Here is a 21,554-nt window from a genome sequence, read left to right as displayed (position 1 = left end):
AGGTTGGGTTATTTTACTGAACTGTTTCCTCACATGTACCAGAGAGATTAGATTAGGAAGGCTTACATCATTTATCCATAGAACATCATCAGTTAAAATAGTTTTTTTCTCTCTGGATGATTGAGTTTATTCCTCAAACAAAGCCAATATACGCCGAATATTTTTAAGCAACATTAAGGCTGAGTAGTTACTGCGTTTTGAAACCGTCAGGAATAGAACTGTACTTGTAGCTGAAAATTGTTATGGTAAATGTAACTCTTCTTCACTGTGTTGGTTTCACAAAAAGTATTAACTTCAGATTTCCTCATACACATTCATTGTAGCATCTTTTCCTTGAAATTCCAATTGATCTCTCTGTCACATTCTTTACTCATTTTTCTGCCATTGTAACATTAGTAGATTCTAGTGACAATTCTACACATTCTTGTGACTTAACCGATCTCCCTACATTTATGATATATACATAGCTATATCACAAGATTTAAAAGGGATTATAAAATGCCCTATAAAATACCCCAATAATAGTTGATTAGACATATCTGTCCATGTCTCTATCTAAGAGTCTCTTAAAAGAAATGTAAACTAACATACAGTAGCTATATGTTAGTTTTACATTTCTTTTAAGAGACTCTTAGATAGGGACATGGAGCTTCGAAAAATAGAGGACTATACGGTAGGGAAATTCTAGGCAGCTTCTAGAGTGGTTTATATGGTCGGCACAACATTGTGGGCCGAAGAGCCCGTAATGTGCTGCAGATTTCTGTGTTCTATGTTCTATTTGGAGATTTGTAGCAAATCCTTTGTAGTTAGTGGATGTCAAACTACTTTAACTCAAACAGATCTTGCCTGCTTAATCAGGTTCCTTAGAGTAACTCTTTGTGGTCTTTGAATGTCTTTGGCACCAGAAGCCCAATTTCTGTTAATTTGAGTGCACATGTGCTGGAGAATATTAGAAATGTACATATATTTATATTCACTTGAAATCATATCAAATCTGAGTAAAAAAATCTTTGAGCTGTAATTATAACATGGTGATCAAAATCCAGTTTATCCACTTATATCCTGTGGAGAAAACGGCTTGTCGATCTTACCTGGTGTGGTACCTATGTGAACCATACCAATATGATTTGATTCTTTACAGGGTAGCAAGCCAGTTTGTTCAAGGGACAATAAGGGGCTGGGCAACAAGTAATGCCTACTCAGCAGTACTCGCACCTGCGATTAAATAAAAATAACAAATTGCCCTGATTTTCTCAGGATTTTCATCCTTGTTTCTTCTTCCTATTCTGTTGTAAAAGGTATGAAACTTTAACTGAGGAACACCAGTGCTCGTCATCCAGTATCTAAACAGACATAGGAACAGCAGGAGGTCATTTAGTTCCCCAAGTTTATTTTGTCATGTGTTCAGATCATGACCAATATTTCCCTTAACTCCATTTATTTGCTTTATTTCTGAGCAAAATTAAGACAAATGGATAGAGTTAACGTGAAAAAGTCAGCTGAGTTAAAAAGAAATACCTGCAATTTGCCCTGACAAAATGTGCGTTGATGGATCTTTACAGAGTGTGAAATGTTGCAAGTGGATTAATTGGTTCATTGGCCAACAGTGGGGGAGTTGCGTGGCCTCGGTCATAGCGAGGACTAGGCCTTAAGTTGCAGTTTTGCCTGTTTGCAGCCACCCAGGGGGAGACGTCAGAGTCAAGTGCTCCGCATCTATACTGGAATCAATACTGCTCCCCCCCCGCGCCCCCCCATGCCATTTTAACCCGGCTGAAGACAAACTGTATTGTATTTGACTGCAGACTGCTGCAATGTTCATGGACTCAGGGATTTGGATTTTTTTTTGTGTGACTATATTTTACTACTATCTTATATGTGCTATATGTGTGTTGTGCTGTGTATGACCGCTGGTACAGTGTTTGCTCCTTGGCCCTGGAGTAACGCTGTCTTGGCTGTATTCATAGGAATTCATGTGTGGTTGAATGACAACTAAACTTGAGTTTGAACTTGATGCAGCACAGAAATAGCCCACCACGTGCTTGCTAATCATCATTTGTATTAATCGCAGCTACCAGCAATTGGAACGTAGCCTACATTGTTTTGGTAATTTAAGTGCTTGCCTAGATACTTCTTAAATATTGTGATAGTAAATGCCTCCATCATCTCTTAGACAATGTATTCCAGTGCAGGAAGCTGAGGGGTAACCTGATAGAAGCATATTAATTAAGAAAGACATAAATAAGGTAGATGGCATGATTCTTTCTCCCAAGCTGGAAATGTCAAACATGAGAGGACATAGATTTATGCTGGGGAGGTTGGGGTGGGGGGGAATCTTTATAAGTTTCTACCAGAGGGTGGTACATACCTGGAATGCGCTGCCAGGGGAAGTGGTAGAAGCAGATATGAAAGCAACATTTAAGATGCATGAACAGTCAGAGAGTGGAGGGATTACAGACCATGTTCAGCAGATGGAATTAGTATAAGTTGACATCCTGGTTGACACAGGTCTGGTGGCCAAAGGCCCTTTTCCTATACTGTACTCTTCTATGTCTTGAATATCCACTTCAAAATTCTTTCGTTTGCAACTGACTCCTTTATCTTTAACCAACCTTCCTGAATGTTGTGACATGATAGCAGTGAGTATTTACAATTGTAATGCAGCAGGTGGAAAAGATCTAGATTTTCAGAAGTCCTTTGATAAGGATCCATGTTACAGACAGACTGAATGTCCAGAGTATCTCACTGTTTTCCTTTAGGAATGCTTTGGTGATGAAGAGGATACCCGTAATGTTACCACAACATGGAGCACTTACTTCAGATACGTTACACTAAATCGCAGCTTGGTTGCTGTGCTCGTCCTTTGCCTTGTTATCTTTTCAGCAGAGGTAAGATAATAAGCAGAGTGGCAGTAGCCTTAACGTACTGTGCACCTGTCCAAGAATTTCCTTTTCTTGGAGCTGCATCATTTAAATTTTGTACATTCAGTGAACTATGAACGCATTTCAAACTCTGTAAGGGAAAATATTGCTTTCTTCAGCCATGAAGTATCAATGCTGTCAAACTAGAATACAAAAGTAAGATCTTGCAGGAGATTTATATCTTGGATAGTGAAGGGTTTTGTATAAATTTTTGTTATATTTAGAGATACAGCCCAATGAGTCCGTGTCACACATATTACACACTAATCCGTACGTTTTTGGAATGTGGGAGGAAACCAGGGTATCTGGAGGAAACCTACAGTGACAGGGAGAATGTACAATCTCCTTGCAGACAGAGGCAGAATCGAACCTGGATCACTGGCACTGAAGTCGGGTATTACTAACCATTACACCACCATGCCATGCCTGATGCAACTTGTTCAATTATGAGTTTGTAATACAAAAAAAAAACATGCAAAATAGATGCAGGACTAGTCTATTTTTAACCTCATGCGTGCCCTGGCATTCATTCAGATCATGGCTGTGCTAATACATTCCTGCACTAACCCTATTTTGCTATCATTAAATATCCCCAGCAACTGAGACTCCACAGTCTTCTTGGGTATAGTCACTGCTGAATACATGACAGGATGAACCAGTGAGCCAGTCCAAGCATTGATAGGTACAAGATATTGATATGACTAGATTTCAGCCTTTACAAAGCGGAAGTGACAACGCTGTGAGAATTTTTGCATTCACTTGGTTTGCTCAATGATGTTCTAGGAGGAATGGCACTTAAGAACGTTTTAATGGTTTGTGCTTTGGCTGCTTTGTGGCTAACAAAATAATGCCAAACATTATGCCCTAGGAACAAAATTCAACAGTGAACTCATACAAGTGTGTTCTTGGTCCGTGATTAAATCTCAAGTTGATCTGTTGTTAGCCATGAGGAAGCAGTTCAGTTTGAAAATAATTGTTTAAAGATAATCAGATATGGTCAATCTCAAGTTAACTATTTCTAAAACATGATACTTCAAGCCCAATTTGTTAGCAGTGAGACTTCTCCTGAAAATGTTACTTAGGGTGAGAATTTGAACAATTTCTGTTTTTAAGCCTTATTGAAGAGGATGGGGGTTACTAAATCAGGAGTGTCCATAACCTGAAGAATCCTGAAAGGACCAGGTCTTCTCCAACTACTGCAATAAGAAGGTCTCCAATAGCCATGAATCCCCAAAATTAGAGATGGAAAGAGCCTTCTGGCTATTTTAAATCACAGATCCAAGATGCCTGAAATATAGGTCTCATGGATTTAGCACAATAACCAACAAATTAGAAGATTAAACATGTTTTGAGCCAGAAATACAGTTGTAACAAAGATCAATATAAACCCTGTTGTCAGCAAAGTTACTGATATTCTTAAGTAAAGTGTACAGGTAAATTCTACTTTTCCAGTTCAGTAGGTACATTTAATGTCAGAGAAATGTATACAATATACATCCTAAAATTCTTTTTCTTTGCAAACAGCCCATGAAAGCAGAGGAGTGCCTCAAAGAATGAATGACAGTTCAATGTTAGAAGCCCAAAGACCCCCCTAACTTCCCCCCTTCCACGCATAAGCAGCAGCAAAGCAACGACATGCCCCTTCCCCATCAGCAAAAATCATCGGCGCCCCCCCACTGAGCACTCAAGCGTGCAGCAAAGCATCAATAAAGACACAGACTTGCAGTATCCCAAAGACTACTCGTTTACCCGGTATCTGACATACCACAGGCTCTCTCTCTCCTTACTAAGGGAAAAAGAGTTGCCCCCATTTCCTGCAGGGTATGGCTTTACTAATAATTATAAATGCACATAAAAATTTGTATTCAACTTGAGCATAAGCAGTTTATTTTCACATAATCAGAAATCTGTGATAAGGTGTGCTGTGATTATTGTTATTATCTTCATTGTTTCTCTAAAGGTGGCTGCCTCCTTGGTTGGACTTTGGATAATCAACGGGTAAGTAGAAATGTGGTTTGCAATTTGTGGATTATTATCTCGGCTCTGGTGGCTGATGTCATCAGGACATGAGTCAGACACAATATAGGTCGAGGGCACATCGAAAAAGTCAGCATAGCAGGTACTTTGTCTGGCTGATTTGTTTATACAATAGCGAGCACTGTTAGAAAGTGCTTTCACAGACTAATTTTTAATATTTTACTTGAGCCACTTGTAATCATTAATGCAAACGTCTTATCTGAAGTAGAAACTTGACCAGAATAAATGAATCATTTCTTTCAAGGTGCGTTCAGTGATTCCCTCCTATCTTGAAAGAGTTAACACCTATGAACTTTCCTTGACAGCAATTTTCCCTGATGTTCGTAAATTCTGAATTTACACATTGCTGATTTCTTTAAACCTTCTATTTTGAAATGGTTTAGTGCAGTGTTACACTCCCAAGTTCAGTGGGAATAAATCACACCTGTTTTTTGTTCCAGTCAATATGCGTGCTTCCTGTCTTAAATCGCTCTTCTGCAATAAATGTTTCAACCTCATTTGCAATGGTCTCTAATTGCAATAGATAATAACATTTACAATAGTCACCATTTCGGCTCCAGTTTTGACTTCATTTGAATCGGTCATTGTGTTCTGCCTTCTCCTGTATTCCTCTTTCCACACTGTCCCTTTTGAAATCGTAGTATTCCTGATTGCTGCTATAGATTTATTTTTCATTAACGTTATTCGTGAAAAATAATGCATTCTGATTGGCACTGAAAGAGTAAATGATAAATTTGTGCTTTATTTCATTACATTGAGTCTTTCTCTCCTCAAGTGGGCAACTGTAATTAACAATGTCCACCAGACAGACTGAAATGAAAAACTATAAGCTATTTCTAACCTACACATTATTAAGTACATCCTATTCCCAATAAGGTGGCCACTGAGTGTATGCTTGTGGTCTTCCGCTGGTGTCGACCATACACTTCAAGGTTAATTATTTTGTGCATTCAAAGATGTGCTCCTGCACACCACTGTTGTCATGTATGGTTACTTGAGTTACTGTCGCCTTCCTGCCACCTTGAATCATTCTCCCCGACCTCTCTTATTATGAAGACGGTATCGCCAACAGAACTGCTGCACACTGGTGTATTTTTGTTTTTCACGCCTTTCTCTGTAAACTGTAGAGACATTTGTGTGTGAAATTTCCAGGAGATCAGCAGCTTCTGAGATAATTAGACCACCACATCTGACGCCAACAATCATGCCACAATCAAAGTCACTTAGATCGCATTTCTTTACCATTCTGATGCTTAGCCTGAACAATAACTGAACCTCTTGACCATGTCTACATAAATAAACTTTTACCGAGTTAATTAATATAAGTATTCTTATTCAGGGCTGCAGTACCAGTTTGTACATTTCATTCCAGTGGTTTGGCTTTTGGCGCTATGCTTGTAAACTTAGTGCAATCCAGCAAGTAATCTTTTTATTATGGACATTAATACTTATGTTAAAATGTCCCCCTTTATAAGCTCAGAAACAATTCCATTCACATCAAATTTGTGCTTAAACAATCGGCGCACTGACTGTGTGTTCCCAGACCTCACAAGCTGTGAATGAATTATGAGAGTTTCTCTCATGAGTGAAAGCACAGGAACAATGTGTTCTGCGGCAATTATTGGGTTTAACTTTCAAATGGTTCCGGAACATAGGTACATGTAAATGTTTTGCTGCAACATCTCAGAAGTATGTCCTGTAGAATAGCCTTAACTTGCCCCCTGATTTGTTGTTTGATGATATTTTTTCTGCAGAATCAACCAGTTCTATACCAAAGGTTTCAAAGGTACACTTAATGTCAGAGAAATGTATACAATATACATCCCGAAATGCTTTTTCTTCGCAACCGTTCATGAAAGACTGAGGAGTGCCCCCAAAGAATGAATGACAGTTAAATGTTAGAACCCTAATGTCCCCCCCTCCAGCTCTCCCCCTCCCCCGCATAAGCAGCAGAAAGCAATGATCCCCCACTCCCACCACTGGCAAAAAAAATGCATTGGCACCTGCCACCGAGCACTCAAGCGTGAGCAAAGCAACAGCAAAGACACAGACTTGCAGTACTCTAAAGACTACTTGTTCACCCGGTACGGTATTCGAAATACCACAGGCTCTCTCTCTCTCTCTCTCTCCCTAATAAGGGAGAAAGAGGTGTCTCTGTTTCACAGCAAGAGGGGAGACATAACAAGCAACTCGCTGGTTTATGATGTTAAAAGTCCGTTGTATTGCTTTTTCAGAGCTCTGTGCCCAAAGATCTCGGGTCTCTGGGCACACAGCCTTAGATTTTCCATCTCCCATGACACACCAATCTCCTGCCTGGACACCGACCTCCGATTCCCCTGTCTCCAGAGCCACGAAAACTCAAACATCTGAAGACGAGCGAAGCTCTTAGGCCGAGCCCTTGGCATGCTGAATAATGGTCAATTGTGAAACCCTGAGAGTGAGTCCCATTCCCTCAAAGAACTGTAGTCAAAGAACTGCACTTACTGGTGATTTGTTTCCCATAAAAGTCATTTTGTTTTCAATCTTTTATAAAGAGTTAAAAGTACACTGCAGAATTATAAGAAATATATTTCAGATCCATCAGAATATTAATGTTTAGTTGTGATCCTGTATCAGAGATTCTAATAGAGTACATTAATTTGCACACAGGGTCTTCCTGAGCTATGTAAATTGCCAGTTCATCTATATTCAGTGGCCACTTTATTAGGTACAGTAAAAGTTATTTTTTTAAATTACAACTTTAATTAAGATAAGCTGCCTTCCACATTCCATCATTTGTATGATCAATAAATATTCTCATATACAATATAAAAGTTAGCTGAGTAGTGTTCTCGGATTTACGTGGCAGATCTGGCAAAAAGCTCGCTAATTTGTTCACACTATAGAGATGGTGTGTTGGACTGTGCTGCATTTTTTTTTCTCTGGTCATGATCCCAAAATCACAAGTGCAAAGCATTAAGTTTGCAGTTAAACATGCACTGATATTCTACTTATCCCATCAAGGAGACGTGTAAATTGGCTGTTAAAATGGACTTGATTTCTAACCCTAATGTGGGTGTAGGCACTCTGCAGAATTAAATCCTGTCCTCTGCAGGGAATTTCTATGTTTCTGGATCTCTTCTGTTCTAATTATCAACTGGACCACTCCTAATCACAGATAAGGTTCGCTCTGCACACATCTTCAACACAGAATGCGTAAGATGTTGGAGCTTTTGCCATTCAGTTTTTAGCAAATTGATCCTTTCTGGGGTTGGGCTGGAATATTTTCAGTTATGGGGTGGAGTGTATGCAGGAAGAAAGGCCAAGAGAGGCATCAGTCCTTTGCTTCAAAAAAAAAGAAAGCTTATTATGGAGAAAGAGGCCATTCAGCCCATCGTATCCAAATCAGATACCCTCACTAATAGGAGTACAGTGGCACATTTAGTAAAGCTCTTGTTTCAACTGCTCTAGAGATGCAGGTTCAATCCTTGCAACTTGTGATATCTGTAGCATTATGGGCTTTATTGAGATACAGCAGGGAATAGGGCCTTCTGGCACTTCAAGCCGTGCCGCCCAGCAGTCCCCCAATTTAACCCCAGCCTAATCACAAGACAGTTTACAGTGACCAATTAACCTACCAACCGGTACGTCTTTGGAATGTGGAAGGAAGCGGGAGAATCTGGAGGAAAGCCGCGCAGTCACGGGGAGAGCGTACAACCTCATTACAGGCAGCAGTGGGAATTGAACCTGGGTTGCTGATACTGTAGAGCATTGTGCTAACCACTACACCACCATGCCACCCCGTCCCTCCAGCTGCAATCATGAAGAAGGCACACCAACAACTGTACTTTCTTGGGAGTTCGAAGAGATTTTGTATGTCAAAAAAAGATGGTAGCAGATTTCTGCAGATTTCTACAGATTTGCTGTGGGTATCATTCTGGCTGGCTGCAGCACTGTCTGCTATGGAGGCTCCAATGCACAGGACTGAAAAAGCTGCAGAGAGCTGTAGTCTCAACCAGTTCCATCAGAAGGAATAGCCTCCCCACCGTCATTCAAATTTCATATCCATTTAAGACTAGACTCCCAATTAGACATGGTTATCCACACTGAGAAATGTTAATTTAGCTAAGCATGGAGATTTACAGTAGGTCAATATTGAAAGGTAGCGCACTTGTTAATATAGATAGATTATGAAGACATGCAGTCCTCTTTTGTTGTCATTTAGTAATGCATGCATTAAAAATGATAAAATATAATGCCCTGTAAAACTCATATAACAATCCTCAGAGAAATGCTGCATAATTCTAATTTTGCTGGATTGATAATAGTGATCTGCCACCTTGACATTAAAATATCTATTAGAAGATATTTTATATAATTTCCCTTCCAATGCTAAAGTGTGAAATATCAAAGCTTGTATTTAAGTTCATTTCTGCATGAGCGCACACTTTGTAATTTTAATATTTTTCCCGAAGGGTCAAAGTTGAAACCTGTTCATGATGTTGAATAATGAAGGTTTATTTAGGAATGATCAAGAAATTGAGAATTGTCAAGCCTTTTCACATCGCTTCACAACCTGATTTTAGTTCTAACTAAACATGCATTAATAACAACCCTTCTTGCCCACTTGTCATACTTAGTGGTGGTTAGATTTACACTGAATCAACCAATATAACACTCGTTATGATACGGACTTGTCTGTGCTAGTCTCTGGGGTTTAAACGCTCCAATTCTCGGATAACCAGTGCAGCTCATTTAAAGATTCAGTCCCACTCTGCTGCTTGGTGGTCATGCTTTGGCGCCAAAATTGGGTACAGTCTTCGCATAGGCCTCTCGTCACAACAAAAGGAGTGTCAGTTGTCACCACTTCAAGCTTAATGTACAAAATTGCTGATCGTCTGTCAGGCAAAAAATAACAGATATTTTTCTTATAGTATTTGTTTGATTATTTCAGGTTAAAAGAAGATACTGGATCAGCAACTAATGACACCTCAACCAGCCTCTCCAACCTTTCTATATTTTCTAAATTTATTACCAATGAGAGCTATTATTACATATTCTACATCTATGTGGGACTTTCAGACAGCTTCCTTGCACTTGGTGTGATTCGAGGACTCCCTTTGGTTCATACCCTTGTAACCGTCTCCAAGGAGCTTCATAAACAAATGCTACACTCAGTTCTCCAAGCACCCATGACTGTATTCAACAAGATGAAAGCAGGTAACGACGTTATGCAATGGCTATAATTGTATGCATAAATTGTGATTTTGGATGGAAGTTCTGGATTTCATTTTAGATCTTTGAAAAAACAGGAAAACTGAAGGGATGTGTTCCTTACTTGAGGTCCAAGTGATATCCATGGAAATCTAACCTTCACTCATATACTATTCAATGCAAAAGATGTTGAGATACATTCTAGGATGTGCTGGGACGTATCATCCATGAGTCAATCTGGGTTCATGGGGTGTTTCAGGTTTTTCAACATCAGATACTCTTGTCTAGACCAGGGGTCCCCAACCTTTTTTGCACTGCGGACCGGTTTAATATTGACAATATTCTTGCGGACCGGCCGACCTGGTGGGGGGTGGGCGAGTAGGGTTGCCAACGGACAAGAGTAGCAGTCAAATATGTTGTGTTTACCCCGGGAAAGACTACAATGACCATGAAGCCTTGCGCGGGCACCAGTGCGCATGTGTGACCTGCGCATGCGCCTGCCGATTTTTTTCCTGCAAATCGTTTTTGGCGATTCTGTTCAGGGTGGGGGGGGGGGGTGATGTTAATCATGACCGGAATATAGGTGATAAGTGGCTAATACACTCAGTTTCGTTTCTAAAGGGGTTTATCTAACGAATTTAATATTAAACACACAGCGCATATTTTCCTCGCATGAATATAGTGATAAGTTAATTATCAGAGGAGGACGGGGAGCTTGAAGTAAGTGTTGAACGAACTTCCAGTAGAAGTGGTAGAGGCAGGTTTGATATTATCATTTAAAGAAAAATTGGATAGGGATATGGACAGGAAAGGAATGGAGGATTATGGGCTGAGTGCAGGTCAGTGGGATTAGGTGAGTGTAGTGTTCGGCACGGACTAGAAGGGCCGAGATGTCCTGTTTCCGTGCTGTAATTGTTATATGGTTATGTAAGTAAGTCAATAGCATCATAACATTTTACGTAACGTTTGGATATTAAACACACAGCGCATATTTTCCCGTATGAACATATAAAATCATTGCAACACACCAATATCGCTGAATCAGTGGGAGCCCTGGGCTTGTTTTCCTGCAACAAGACGGTCCCATCGAAGGGTGACGGGAGACAGCGATACTCGAAGGGGGTTCCTTATGTCCAGTCTATTCCGCAATTTAGTTTTCATTGCATTCATTGCAGAAAACTCTGCTTCGCAGAAATATGTTGTAAGCAACGTTTTCAGTGCTTTTGTGCCTATCTCAGGATATTTAGCCCTGACTTTGATCCGGAAAGCCAGCAGAGATGCTATGTCAAACATACTTTTCAGCCCGCCGTCATTTGCAAGCTCGAGGAGTTGATCTTCTTCCTGCGCTGACCTGGATGACACGTGCGTAATGACCTCGCGTGCGTTCAAGATCAACATTGGCTGTGACAAGGAATGAGGAAAGGTGCAACTGACTCATATTGCCAAATCATATCATTTCCTCACAGCCCGGTAGCGCATGCTTTGCGGCCTGGTACCGGTCCGCGGCCCAGTGGTTGGGGACCACTGGTCTAGACGATCCAGCCAGGGTTGATCAGGGGTCTGGCTTGTGTCCCAACAGCATTGATGCACAGGTCACACTTCTTGATCCGTAGTCATCTGGAGGCTCACTCAGCAGCCTTTGTGATGGGCCTGATGTCTCTTTTCTTTCCAGCCCCTGTAATGCTGAGGAGAGAGTAGGTTCTGCGCACTGAGCTGCCAACAAAACCTCTAAAACAGTGTGGACTACGTCCTCAAACTGAAGCCACTCCCTTCAATGGCTTAACCCACTGGAGTTTTGCAACTCTGCCTAGGTTGGGAGTTTCTGACACGTGGAGGTTCAGGGCATTGTGTAGTGACTCCAGGCCAGACTCTTCCTGCATCTCACCAGGAGTAAAACCTGTGTGCTGCGTTGCTCTCTCCTGCTCCAGGCATTTCACCTTGGCCTGGCGTATCTTTAGGCCACACACATTCTTGCAGGCCTTGCTGCAAATGCGCCTCTCACTTGTAATTGGCGGTCCATTCGCAAAAGTTGACGTTCTTAGGTTCTTCCTGGTGAGCTGCTCATCGTCCCCACCACCTCGTGCTCCCCTGTAAGTCTGTCAGTAGCTTTGAGGGTATTTTCCTCTTGGAAGATGCAGCAAAAAATACCAGTCTTCAGTGTGTTTGGTACCATATAACTTACACGACTGGGAATCATACATTTAGTGTACTTTCCTGATTAGTTACACATGCATCGACACTTGGATTATTTAAGGTTATCATATAAAGTGATTCAATACTTTTGAGCATGGTTCAGGGAGATCCACTGACTGGCATTGTTACTTACTGCTGTAATTTTACAGTAATTTTGACTAAAGCATGGTTTTTAAAATTTGCTATACAATCACAGTTCAAGACAAAGGATTTCATCCTGGGGAAATTATTTTGACTGTGTTGGATCATTAACAAAAGATTTAAAAAGTGATGAAATGACAAAATCAATAGCTTTAGAGAAAACGATTGAAGGCTGGATCCAAACTTTTTAATTGAATAATCTAGCAATAAAAGCTGGGAAATTAGCATTTTGATTTGATGGTTTTTAATTTGAAAATTTGTTTGATATAGCTGTGCTTTATCTTTCTGTATGTACCATATAAATCTAACAATATCTTGAATTCTGAAACCAAGTTAAAGGGCAGGTAAATGAAGGATAAAATTTACGGTTTAATTAATGTGTTACAAGAAGCAAGTGTTGAACTGTCTTGCAAGACTGGCTTTTATTCCCATGATCAGCAATTAAACTAAAGAGGAGTCAAAGTTGAACCAATGGCCTTAATAAATCATTTTAGAAAAAAAAAGTTCATTCAGATCTAGAATTCATAAATCTATATTTAGTAGGAAGTATGTTAACAAATGGCAATGTGGGAGAGTCTATACTACAAAAGACTTGTGTCTTAACTGGTGTGAGTGAATTTTCTACTATAATTGAATCTGACAAACAGGCCACAATGTTCTGTGATAAGTAACATATTTCTACAAGTATTTTTGTAATGTTGGATGATAGGGTAGAGGGGATGGCAATGAAAGGGAAGGAAATAATTAAATTTGTGCATTACTGTGAGTAAAAGGTCAGGCTTCTCTTTATTAAAACTGAACTATAGATACAGAGCCAGAATTATAATAAAGTGGAGAGCCAAAAATTTTGAAACCAATTCTCAAAACAGCCCATTTTATAATTTACTGAGTGATTGAATTCTAAGTGAAGATTTGAGCAAATGAATACAACACGTAGATCTGAATTTCATTCCTATGTTTAAGTACTTCACTTTTGGATGACGAAAGGTGGAATCTGTTGATAATTGGGTTGGTAATAGATCTCAAGAACGTGGATTTGTTGAATGCCTATGAGATGGCTTTTTAGAGCAGTTTGTCATTGAGCCTACTAACAGAACAGCTACACTGTTATGTAATGACCCAAAAGTGATTAAGGAGCTTAAAGTAAAATAACCCTTAGGAGTAGAATGATCACATATGATTGAGTTCAACTTGAAACTTGATAGGGAGAAAGTAAATTCTGACATAGCAGTATTTCAATGGAGTAAAGGAAATTACAGTGGTCTGTGTAATGTATTGTGTGAGTATTCATAGCGTCAGAGTGCGTATGACGTCAGGACGTGGGAAAAGTATAAATGGAAGTCTGATGAATAAACATGGTTGTTCAATCTACAGTGGTGTCCGAGTCACATCAATATTACATGGTGTCAGAAAAAATCACGAGAAAAAAGGAACAGAAGACACGTAAAATATGTCACAGTTACGGCCACCGTCAAGTTTAACCTACAAGGTAATCTTGCTGAGAACTGGAAAATATGGATCCAGAAGTTTGAGCTGTTTTGCACCGCTAGCGGCGTAGTTGAAAAGACGGAGAAAGTGCAATGTGCTACGTTTCTGCATGTGGCGGGGGAAGAGGCAATAAAGGTTTGCAACATGTTTGTCTTCCAAGATGATGAGCAAGATAAAATTGAAGTGTTGAAGAAAAAGTTTCAAGATTACTGTGAACCGAGAAAAAACCTACCGTACATCCGACACAAGTTTTTCACGAGGGCTCAAGAACCAATAGAGACCATAGACGCCTATGTAACAGATTTGAAGAGCAAGGCAAAAGACTGTAAGTTCGGACAATTGCATGATTCTTTAATACGTGACAGGATTGTATGCGGCATACAAGGTGATCAAGTGAGAGGCAGGCTATTGAGAGAGGCGGATCTTACATTAGAAAAGGCAATTGATGTTTGCCATACCAGCGAGATCACGTCAAGTCAGGTTAAAGTGCTCAATGAAGAGATTGAAGTGCACAAAATAAAAACAGTGAAAACTGACAAGAGTAGGACAAAGCCAGCTCCACAGGATGATCAAAATGAAGTTAACTGCAGCAGACGTGGTTATAAACGTGGATACAGAAAATATCCTGCCTTTGGTCAGACATGCAAGTTATGCCAGAAAAGAAATCACTTTGCAAAGATGTGCAAGTCGAAGGAGCACGCAGGGAAAATGCATGCTGTGGAAGAGAATGAGGGCAACAGTGACATGTTCATTGGCACAGTTGAAGTGGAACAGGAGGTATGCATCAAGAATATTGACAATGCAGAGATGGAGGATGAAGATGATTGGACTCGAGATCTGATAATAAACAGGAGGAATGTGACATTTAATCTTGACACTAGGGCAAAGTGCAGTGTAATGTCAGCAGAAGCGTTCAACTCACTGGACATCAGAGGAAGACTGAAAAAATCTTGTTGCATATTTCGGCCACAAGACGGCGCCACTGGGGAAAAAAGCACACACCTGTGTGTACAAAGGTCAAAAATACAAGATTAAGTTTGAAATAGTACAGCAACATGTTCCAGCAATACTGGGCAAAGCAACATGCGCAAAGCTAGGCCTGATGAAGCGAATTTATGGTGTTGAAAAAGAAAATGACATTCTCAAAGACTTTGATGACTTGCTTTCTGGATTGGAATGATTACCAGCGAAACACCATATCCAGATTGATCCAACTATTGCACCAGTCGTGCATGCCCTGAGAAAGATTCCAGTAGCTCTCAGGGATCAAGTAGTGGAGGAGCTACACAGAATGGAACAGATGGGAGTCATAACAAGACAAATAGAACCGACCGACTGGGTGAATAGCATGGTAACAGTGGTCACAGAAAAAAAGACGAGGATTTGCATGGATCCACAACATCTCAACCAAGCCATCAAAAGAGAGCACTATCCACTGCTCACGGTTGAAGAGGTTGTCTCCCGCATGCCTAATACGAAATACTTTTCAGTATTAGATGCAAATCAAGGTTTCTGGCAGATCAAGCTGAATGAAGAATGTTCCAAATTATGCCCATATGGAGATATCATTTCCTACGTCTACCCTTTGGGATTTCTTCTGCATCAGAGGCATTCCAGAGATCCGTGGCACAAATGATTGAAGGCCTGGACGGGATGGTCAACATCACTGATGATTTGCTGATATGGGGTGACACAATTGAGGAACATGATCAGAGACTGAGGAAGCTCCTGGAGAGAGCACATGAGTACAACCTAAAACTGAACAAAAGTACGTGTAAGATCAGAACTACAGAGGTCAGATACATAGGTCATGTACTCAGTGCTGATGGGCTAAAACCAGATGATGAAAAGGTCAGTGCTGTGGTACAGCTACCACCACCCAAAGACAAGCAAGAACTATTGAGGTTCATGGGCATGATACAGTATCTTGCCAACTTCATTCCCAACTTATCAGAAGTCAGCACTCCACTCCGAAAGCTACTAGAGAGCAACACTGAATGGCATTGGGAAGACGAACAAAAGAAAAGTTTTGAAACATTGAAGCAGTTAGTTACCAATGCACCAGCATTCAAGTTCTTTGATGTCAATAAACTGGTGACGATGTCTGTGGATGCCAGTTCGGAGGGAATAGGAACTGGTATACTGCAGGATGGGAGGCCTGTGGCGTATGGATCACGAGCACTTACAGACTGTCAACGCTGATACGCTCAAATCGAGAAGGAATTACTCACCATAGTTTAAGGGTGTGAGAAGTTCCACCAATATGTATATGGCAAAGAAATCCAGGTTGAGAGTGATCACAAACCACTTGAGAGCATCTTCAAAAAGCCACTCCACCAAGCTCCTATAAGGCTGCAAAGGATGCTTCCCAGGCTACAGAGGTACACTCTCACAGTCACCTATAAGCCAGGAAAAGAACTGTACATTGCTGATACTTTGAGCCGTGCTTACCTCAAAGAGCAAAAGAAAGAGTTGCTAGGAAGAGAGCTGGAGGTCAATTGGGTTACACCTCAGCTACCCATCTCTGAGGAGAAGTTGAACATGTTCAGGAAAGCGACTGCATATGATCCTGAAATGCAAATACTGAGAGACATTACAATGAATGGATGGCCAACAGAAAGAAATGATGTTCCAAAGGAAATGCAGAAATACTGGACATTTAAAGAGGAAATCAGCTATGTATCAGGACTAATGTTCAAAACGACGAAACTCATCGTACCAAACCAAATGAGACAGGAAATGCTCAACAGAATTCATGAGTCACACCTGGGGATAGTGAAATGTAAAGAAAGAGCAAGGGACATTCTCTATTGGCCAGGCATGTCAACTCAGATAGAAGACCTTGTGTCTCAGTGTGCTGTCTGTAATGAAAACAAAAACAGCAATCTAAGAGAGCCTCTGCTTCCCCACCCACTACCAGGAAGACCATGGGAGAAGATTGGCACAGATCTCCTTCACTACAATGGTGCTTTGTGTGGACTACTATTCAAAATATCCGGAGATCACCAAGTTAAGTGACACGTCCAGTCGAGGTGTCATTACCGCAATGAAGTCGACATTCACAAGACATGGTATTCCAGATATTGTTGTTAGTGACAATGGTCCACAATATGCCAGTGGTGAGTTCAGAGGGTTCTCAGAAAGCTGGGAATTTCAATGTTACTTCCAGTCCAGGGCACACTCAGTCTAATGGACAAGCAGAGAGAACTGTACAAACTGTCAAGAACATGCTCAAGAAGACAATAGCAGCAATGGTGACCCTTACATTGCTCTGCTTGAATACCGCAACACACCGATTGAGAGTGTGGGGTTCTCTCCTGCGCAGCTGTTGATGGGATGTCGTCTGAAGTCCAAACTGCCAACATCCACAACTCTACTGACTCCTGAAGGTAATGCTCAAGTACATGACAAGCAAAAGTACAAGCAAATAAAGCAAAAGAGCTACTATGACAGACATACAAGATAGTTGCCAGATCTGCATACAGGTGAAAATGTCAGAATACAGAGAGGAGACACTTGGCAACCAGCTGTGGTTGTGAGCAGACATCAGCAACCAGAATCCTTCATAGTTCGCACACCGGATGGAAGAGTCTACAGGAGGAACAGGAAACATCTGCTGAAGACAGGCAAGAGGGAGTTTCCACGTACAGATGCACAGGACATTTCCACATATACAGACATGGAAACAAACGACACCAAGAGTGACGCAGACTGCAAGGACACAGAGGTCACTCGAGAGACTGACACGGATGAAGGACAAGCACAGTCACAGTTGTATCACACACGGTCTGGGAGACAAGTCAAACTTCCAGCTAGGTACAGAGACTAGACATACATACCATCTCACACAGTTTGAGGCAAAGTCACACATGTCATAAGTTCCAAGGTGTGAAATAAAAGGTTTATTAGTCTATGTCGGTAAAAGAAAATACACTGCTGTTAGTATTGTAAGATACAATGCAGAATACAGTACAAGAAGGTAAGATTTTTTTTAGTTTATGTCATGGTTGTTGCACTGTAAGAAGGGCATACCTAGAGGCATTGTTTTGGTAATTCAGTGTTGTAAAAAGAAAAAAGAATCTTGAGAAGGGGGATGTAATGTATTGTGTGAGTATTCAGAGCGTCAGAGTGCATATGACGTCAGAGTGCATATGACGTCAGGATGTGGGAAAAGTAAAAATGGAAGTCTGGTGAATAAACGTGGTTGTTCAGTCACATCAATATCACAGTATGAGAAAGGAGTTGGCCAAAGTAAATTGGAAGGAGATACTGGAAGGGATGACAGCAGAGCAGCAATGGCGTGAGTTTCTTGGGAAAATAAGGAAGGTGCAGGATGGATGTATTCCAAAAACAAAGGAATACTCAAATGGCAAAACAGTACAACCGTGGCTGACAAGGGGAGTCAAAGCTCATGTAAAAGCAAAAGAGAGGGCATACAGCAAAGCATAAATTAGTGGGAAGACAGGGGATTGGAAGTTTCAAAAAATCTGCAGAGAGCGACCAGAAGTGTCATTAGGAGGGAAAAGATGAAATGTGAAAGTAAGCTAACAAACAACATCAAAGTGGATAGTAAAAACTTTTTCAAATATGTAAAAAATAAAACAGAGATGAGAGTAGATATAGCACCACTAGAAAATGAGGCCAGAGAAATAATGACAAGGGCAGGGAGATGGTAGATGAAATAAATGAGTATTTTGCATCAGTCTTCACTGTGGAAGACACTATCAGTGTGCCAGATGTTGAAGGATGTGCGGGAAGAGAAGTGAGTGCAGTTACTATTACAAAGTGAAAGACCTAAGGGTATATAAGTCACCTGGGCAGACGAACTACACCCTAGGATTCTGAAAGAGGTAGCAGTAGAGATTGTGGAGGCATTGGTAATGATCTTTCAAGAATTATTGGACTCTGGCATAGTGCCGGGGACTGGAAAATTGAAAATATCACTTGATTCTTTAAGAAAGGAGGACGACAGCAGAAAGGAATTTATAGACTAGTGGTTGGGAAGATGTTGGAGTCAATTGTTAAGGATGAGGTTATGGAGTACTTGGTGACATAGGACAAGATAGGACAAAGTCTGCATGGTTTCCTTAAGGGATTATCTTGCCTGACGAACCTGTTGGAAATCTTTGAGGAGATTATCTATTCCACTTGTAAAGGGGATGCAGTGGATGTTGTATATTTGGACTTTCAGAAGACCTTTGACAAGGTGCCACACATGAGGCTGTTTACCAAGTTAAGAGCCCATGATATTACAGGAAAGTTACCGGCATGGTTAGAGCACTGGCAGATTGATAGAAGACAGCAAGTGGGAATAAAAGGATCCTTCTCTGGTTGGCTGTCTGTGACTAGTGCTGTTCGGCATGGTTTGGTGTTGGGACCGCTCCTTTGTATGCTGTATATCAATGATTTAGATGATGGATGATGGAACTTTGTTGCCAAGTTTGCGGATGATACAAAGATTGTGGAGGAGCAAGTAGTGTTGAGGAAACAGGTAGGCTGCAGAAAGACTTAGACAGATTAGGAGAATGGGCAAGAAAGTGGCAAATGAAATAGAAAGTTGGAAAATGCATGGTCATGCACTTTGGTAGACAAAATACCTCTGCAGACTATTTTCTAAATGGGGAGAAAATCCAAAAATCTGAGATGCAATGGGACTTGGGAATCCTTGTGCAGAAAACCACAAGGTGAAGAAGGCAAATGCAATATTAGCATTCATTTCAAGAGGTCAAGAATACAAGAGCAGAAATGTGATGCTGAGGCTTTATAAGGCACTGGTGAGGCCTTAACTTGAGTATTGTGAGCAGGTTTGGGCTCCTCATCAAAGAATAGATGTGCTGGCATTGGAGAGAGTACAGAGGAGGTACACAAGGATGATTCCGGGAATGGAAGGGTTATCATATGAGGAACATTTAATAGCTCTGGGTCTGTACTCGCTGGAATTTAGAAGGATAATGGGGGATCTCATTGAAACCTTCTGAATGTTGAAAGGTCTAGTCATGGTAGATGTGGAAAGGATGTTTCCCATTGTGGGGGAGTCTAGGACAAGAGGATGTGGTAACAGCACAGCCTCAGGATAGAGGGGCATCCATTTAAAACAGAAATAAGGAGAAATTTCTTTAGCCAGAGAGTGGTGAATTTGTGGAATTTATTACCACAGGCAGCTGTGGAGACTAGGTCATTTGGTGTATTTAAGGCAGAAATTATAGACAATAGACAATAGGTGCAGGAGTAGGCTATTCGGCCCTTCGAGCCAGCACCGCCATTCACTGTGATCATGGCTGATCATCCACAATCAGTATCCAGTTCCTGCCTTATCCCCATAACCTTTGATTCTGCTATCTTTAAGAGCTCTATCCATCTCTTTCTTGAAAGCATCCAAAGACTTGGCCTCCACAGCCTTCTGGGGCAGAGCATTCCATATATCCACCACTCTCTGGGTGAAAAAGTTTTTCCTCAACTCCGTTCTAAATGGCCTACCCCTTATTCTTAAACTGTGGCCTCTGGCTCTGGACTCACCTATCAACGGGAATGTGCTTCCTGCCTCCAGCGTGTCCAATCCCTTAATAATCTTATATGTTTCAATAAGATCCCCTCTCAGCCTTCTAAATTCCAGAGTATACGAGCCCAGTCGCTCCAATCTTTTAACATATGACAGTCCCGCCATCCCGGGAATTAACCTTGTGAACCTACGCTGCACTCCCTCAAAAGCAAGAATGTCCTTCCTCAAATTTGGAGACCAAAACTGCACACAGTACTCCAGGTGTGGTCTCACCGGGGCCCTGTACAACCGCAGAAGGACCTCTTTGCTTTTATACTCAATTGCCCTTGTTATGAAATTGATAGGTTCTTGATTGGACATGGCATCAAAGGTTACGGGAAGAAGGCCGGGGAATGGGGTTGAGGAGGGAAAAAAAATGATCGGCTATGATTGAATGGTGGCGCAGACTCGATGGGCCAAATGACCTAATATCGCTCCTATGTCTTGTGGTATTATTTATTGGAAGATGTAACATTAAATATCTAATATCATGCAATCAAAAATTTTCCTATTATAGGATGCAGAGAACATTGTTTTCTTCTGAAAGTTGTATTTTAGCAATTCATTTTTACAGGGTACTTCACATCTGTATGAATATCTCTTCTGAGGTACCAGTTATCTTTAAGTAAATATTCAAGCATGAATATGGTATATGTATGTTTGTCCCAGCATAAAGTTTCAACTAGTTAATGTGAGCTAAGTTTAAACGTCTCGTTGTAGTGTAGAAGTGGGATAATGTGGTTGCCCTGGCTGCCCAACTATGACTGACATAGCCTGAGAAACATTCAGCTTGTACGTTGAACGGATGGGCATGTCCTTTAAAGTGAATAATACTGTAGAAGTTGAATGACTAGGCCATATTGTGTGAGCCTAAAACAAAGTGATATGTGTGCAGTACAAACCAATATTCCTGACTGGAACCTGAGCATCTTACACCATTCAAAATTGGCTTGCTTAAATTTGTGTAGGAATTAGAAGGTTAATTTAATCCAAATCAATTAGGAAGTATGTAGAACACAGAACAGCACAAATCAGTACAGGCCCTT

The 21,554-nt window shown here is 40.9% G+C and overlaps 1 protein-coding gene across 1 annotated transcript in view; it reads left to right on the top strand.

Annotated features, from left to right (window-relative positions):
* Nucleotides 1-21,554, top strand: part of cftr (CF transmembrane conductance regulator) — a 151,631-nt gene that overhangs the window by 99,487 nt on the left and 30,590 nt on the right. The window contains exons 15-17 of the mRNA XM_072267581.1: nucleotides 2,757-2,885; nucleotides 4,879-4,916; nucleotides 9,889-10,154. Of these exons, the coding sequence (XP_072123682.1) occupies nucleotides 2,757-2,885; nucleotides 4,879-4,916; nucleotides 9,889-10,154 (433 nt within the window). The remainder of the gene's footprint in view (nucleotides 1-2,756; nucleotides 2,886-4,878; nucleotides 4,917-9,888; nucleotides 10,155-21,554) is intronic.

The sequence above is a fragment of the Mobula birostris genome, chromosome 9 (assembly GCF_030028105.1).
Source record: "Mobula birostris isolate sMobBir1 chromosome 9, sMobBir1.hap1, whole genome shotgun sequence".
In the NCBI taxonomy this organism is placed as follows: domain Eukaryota; kingdom Metazoa; phylum Chordata; class Chondrichthyes; order Myliobatiformes; family Myliobatidae; genus Mobula; species Mobula birostris.
This window is presented reverse-complemented; position numbering and strand designations above follow the sequence as displayed.